We start from the raw sequence: 3859 nt of genomic DNA, 5'->3' as shown, positions 1-3859 counted from the left end.
TCAACGACTGCTATTCATTTTCAGGTATTCTCTTAGACACTTGTTAAAGCTGTCAACGCTTACCTAAGATCGATAAAATTGTGATTTAGAAATAAATGGTATAATCAATTTTTGTTAATAATAAATTTATTATACTTACATTTCCATTAGAATTCATTGCGGATGCTTGATTCAAAATATATTGAAATTCTTCATCTGATAATTTGTAACCAATGTTTGCAAAAATATCTCTGAGTTCGTCAGGTGAACGAGGTACTAAAAAGTCATTTTCGAATACACCAATGGTACTAAAGTTGGAAGGGCATATCAACCCATACGCATCAGATTCATCTCCATAATTCTGCAATAAATTAATCCAAATTATGTCAATTTAAAGATTTCATTTAAAGCGGAAAAAAGTTTTATCAACATATTAAAGATGACTAATGTCATACTCGGTATTATACAGTGCACATATTTTCAGTTGTAATATTTGTTGTACCTGTGTATCTGCTACTCGACGTACTCTTGGTGCTGGTAAATCGGATCGAATAGTTGGTACACCATATTTTCGCCAATCTATCATAAAGATTAAAAGCATAGGCAAGATTTTTATTACAAACAAAGTTGGAGTATTTAATTGTAATATTTCTTTCCAAAGACGTACCAGTAGTCGGAACTGTTCCGACAGCTGCATTAATCGCTTGAGATGATAATCTCATATCAACAACTGATTTATCAATTTGCTTTTGCAATTTAAAAACATTCTCTGGCGATGCGGAATTTTTAGCTATAGAGGAAGAAAATATGTGTATTAGTCGCTTATGCATGTATAGTTTTAAGTAAAAGTTTTAGAATATGTATATAATAGCTAGCAGCTACTACTGTAAACAAAGTTTATGATATACTGCCGTAAATATATTTGATTATGTTTTAAAGTCTTTCATTTTTAGTAACAAAGTCAAATAACTGCCGCAAGTAAAATCGTACGATGAAGCGTTGTAAAATATGTTTAGTTATATTTAAAGTCTTTAATTTTTTAATAACAAAGTCAAATAACTGCCGCAAGTAAAGTCTTGCAATGAACCGTAGTAAATATGTTTGGTTATAGTAAAATCTTCAATTAACTGCCGTAAATTAAATTATATGATGTATCGTAGTAAAGATACTTTCTAATGTTTAAAGTCTTTAATCTCAATTATAAGATCAAGCGACTGCTGTAAATTGAAATCTTATAGCGTTTCATAGTAACGATATTACTCATGTGCCACATCCTCAATTTTAGTATCAATGACTTAATTTACCTTTACTATCGATTATGGCGGTACGAGCACTAACAGCTGGTACATCATTATCTTGCCAATTTAAAAAATTAGCAAATTCATTGTAATCAATAACTCCATCATTATTAGCATCACAGTAATATATCAATTCCTCCATCAGTTCTCGCTCAATTGGAAGGTTGAATTTCATGCAGATTTCTCTCATTTCATCATTATCTATAGAACCTGATCCATCCTAGAATAGATTATTAGCGAATAAACAATAAATTCTTATAGTAACTCCAAAAAATTCGAATCCAGTTTTAATTATCATGCTATATTTAGTTTACCTTATCGTAGAAATTGAACGCTGATTTCAAACTTTCAAAATTGTAGTAATTAGAAACCTTTAATTGGCGTCGAATTGCAGCAACAACTCCACGCAGTCTATCTTTTCCTCTTAAGTAATCTTTAGGACCTCTGCCATGTAATAAATCACCAGCATCTAAACTTGTTCAGAGCCGGTTACATAGTAAGTTCATTTATTTAAAGCATTAAATTTCAGATGAAATTTTCTACCTACCGCATTCGTCTTGTTTAACGATAACTCCAAATTTATGATCTTCTGGAACCTTCATCGAATCAGAAATGCTATAGTATATTGAAAATTAAATTTTTTAGAGCTATTGTTATTTATAAATACTAATTGTTACAGTAAGTTAAGAATAATGTTGGAGTAGCTTACGGATCATGGACTTTTCCAAGTTGTGGCTGAAACTTTTCATGAAAGTCTTCAACACGGCTAGGTACAATTTTTGTTCCTTTATTACTATTTGTCATGAAACGATCATGTTCAGATATAATTAATCATTGAGTAACAAAGTAAAAAAATTTCATAAATCTAACTTACTTGTCAGTAATCCAATGTAGAGCTTTTCCAACATGAATTCCAGCATTGCTGTGAGGTGTTGGTACACCATAACATTTATTGATATTATAACTTTCATAGGTGTAGTTACGCTTCTTTTGCTCTCCAGGCTCATACGCTTCATGACTTCTAAGATAGATGTCATGATTTTGTAAACTTTCTTCTTGAACTTCTTTCGGGGACTTTTTTGGATTGACAGCATCGCTTGCATATTCGTCTACATAAAATAGTCAAAAATTAGCACTGGATAAACGATGATTAGTTACAAAAATATTGATACTGGGATTTGTTAACACTTTTCAAAAATGAATGGAATGATTTACAATTTTTGCTCAGATACCTTTAACAACTTTAATGCCAAAAGTTGTTGAGTCAGGGTCAAGATCTGATGGCATGCCTGGTTTCATTCTTGTAGTATGACCTATAAATGCATTAAATTCAATTAAGTGCTGTGGAAACTTATTACTTATATCACCTAAGAAATGGAGTCATGAATGTAGTAGCATTCAATATTTGGCAAATATACCCAGAGGTGCTGTCTTTCTACTTAAATAAGTTTGATCTTCTTTCCTGAATTGTAGTATTTGTTGAACGATAGGTTGCGGATAAGGATTAACTAGACCAGCAGCCTTGGTTTTACAAATGTATAATATAATATTGGGTATATTAGTTGGTCATAGAATGGTTATCAGTTTGAATTTATCGTAAGCTACGCGACAATCCAATTTATTTGAATCAATGTTAATAGTATTTGCGATATTAATACAGTCTAATCGTATACAAGCTTATGCGCATTCATTTTTTTCAGTCGTCATGAAATGATTATTTAAAATTTTTATTTATCACTAGTAACTAATGATCATTTTTATGATGCATTATTGCTTTGTAATTGATCGTTTCGATAGTATATAGCGTTGTGGTAATGCGAAACTGCTTATTTATTTGTTCAGAATTTGGTTATACCGATTCAGAAGATGACGTGTGTATGCCGTGATTCATCTTTTCAGCACGTTGCACCAAATCTAGTTTCGTTCTGTTGGTACGTGACTTTCCAATTTCCGGTAGTATCGCTTGACGGAAAGTTTTTATTTTTTCTGGGGTCGTAGGCTATCGTCATTGCATGATTGATTGAAAGATTAAAACATGAAGAATTATTTTTACTTATGCGTATCATTATCAGATTAAAATAGCAATATTATGGAAGTGAGTTCAAGTACTGTATGGCACTTGTTGAGAAGGTACTAAATTTTATTTTTGTTTAATTTTGGTAAATTGATTCATTTTTCGATCAATCATCTACTTGTATACGGTGTATAAAGTATGGCGATAACTCACTCGATTATCCTTTGGTATACAATCTTGGATAGTATCACCAGCTGCTACCAGTATTCCAGCCTATAAATTAATAATTTGAATGGATGATATCAGTGGAAGATTACCAATTTAGTCTTCTCGGATATAGGTCATTTCTTATAATACTATTTTAAAAGGGGCTGCATTTTTTTTTCATTGACTTAAAATGGTGTGTAAAAGATAGTCTAAATGAGCATGGTCATCCAGCTTCATCGACTTAGCGATATGCAAAAATGGAGCATGAAAACTTGATTGCAGCTTAAGAAATAGATGTTAACTTACCGGTCTAATTCCCGGTGATCGATCGTTAAATCGTCCAGTGTTGGTTAGCATGTTT

The 3859-nt window shown here is 31.6% G+C and overlaps 1 protein-coding gene across 1 annotated transcript; it reads right to left on the bottom strand.

Moving 5' to 3' along the window:
* Nucleotides 1–3855, bottom strand: TRIADDRAFT_60435 (uncharacterized protein; the record flags this gene model as incomplete). The annotated part of the gene is made up of 14 exons (XM_002116347.1): nt 1–63; nt 140–340; nt 482–558; nt 647–769; nt 1284–1497; nt 1592–1746; nt 1825–1892; nt 1987–2070; nt 2152–2386; nt 2510–2590; nt 2696–2798; nt 3133–3276; nt 3505–3564; nt 3805–3855. 14 exons carry the CDS (start codon nt 3853–3855, stop codon nt 1–3), a joined length of 1659 nt encoding a protein of 552 aa, XP_002116383.1.
* Nucleotides 3856–3859: the final 4 nt, after the last annotated feature.

Source organism: Trichoplax adhaerens, genomic scaffold, assembly GCF_000150275.1.
Source record: "Trichoplax adhaerens TRIADscaffold_15 genomic scaffold, whole genome shotgun sequence".
NCBI classification, from domain to species: Eukaryota; Metazoa; Placozoa; class Uniplacotomia; order Trichoplacea; family Trichoplacidae; genus Trichoplax; species Trichoplax adhaerens.
Note: the sequence above shows the minus strand (reverse complement) of the source record. Positions and strands in the feature narration are given on the sequence as shown.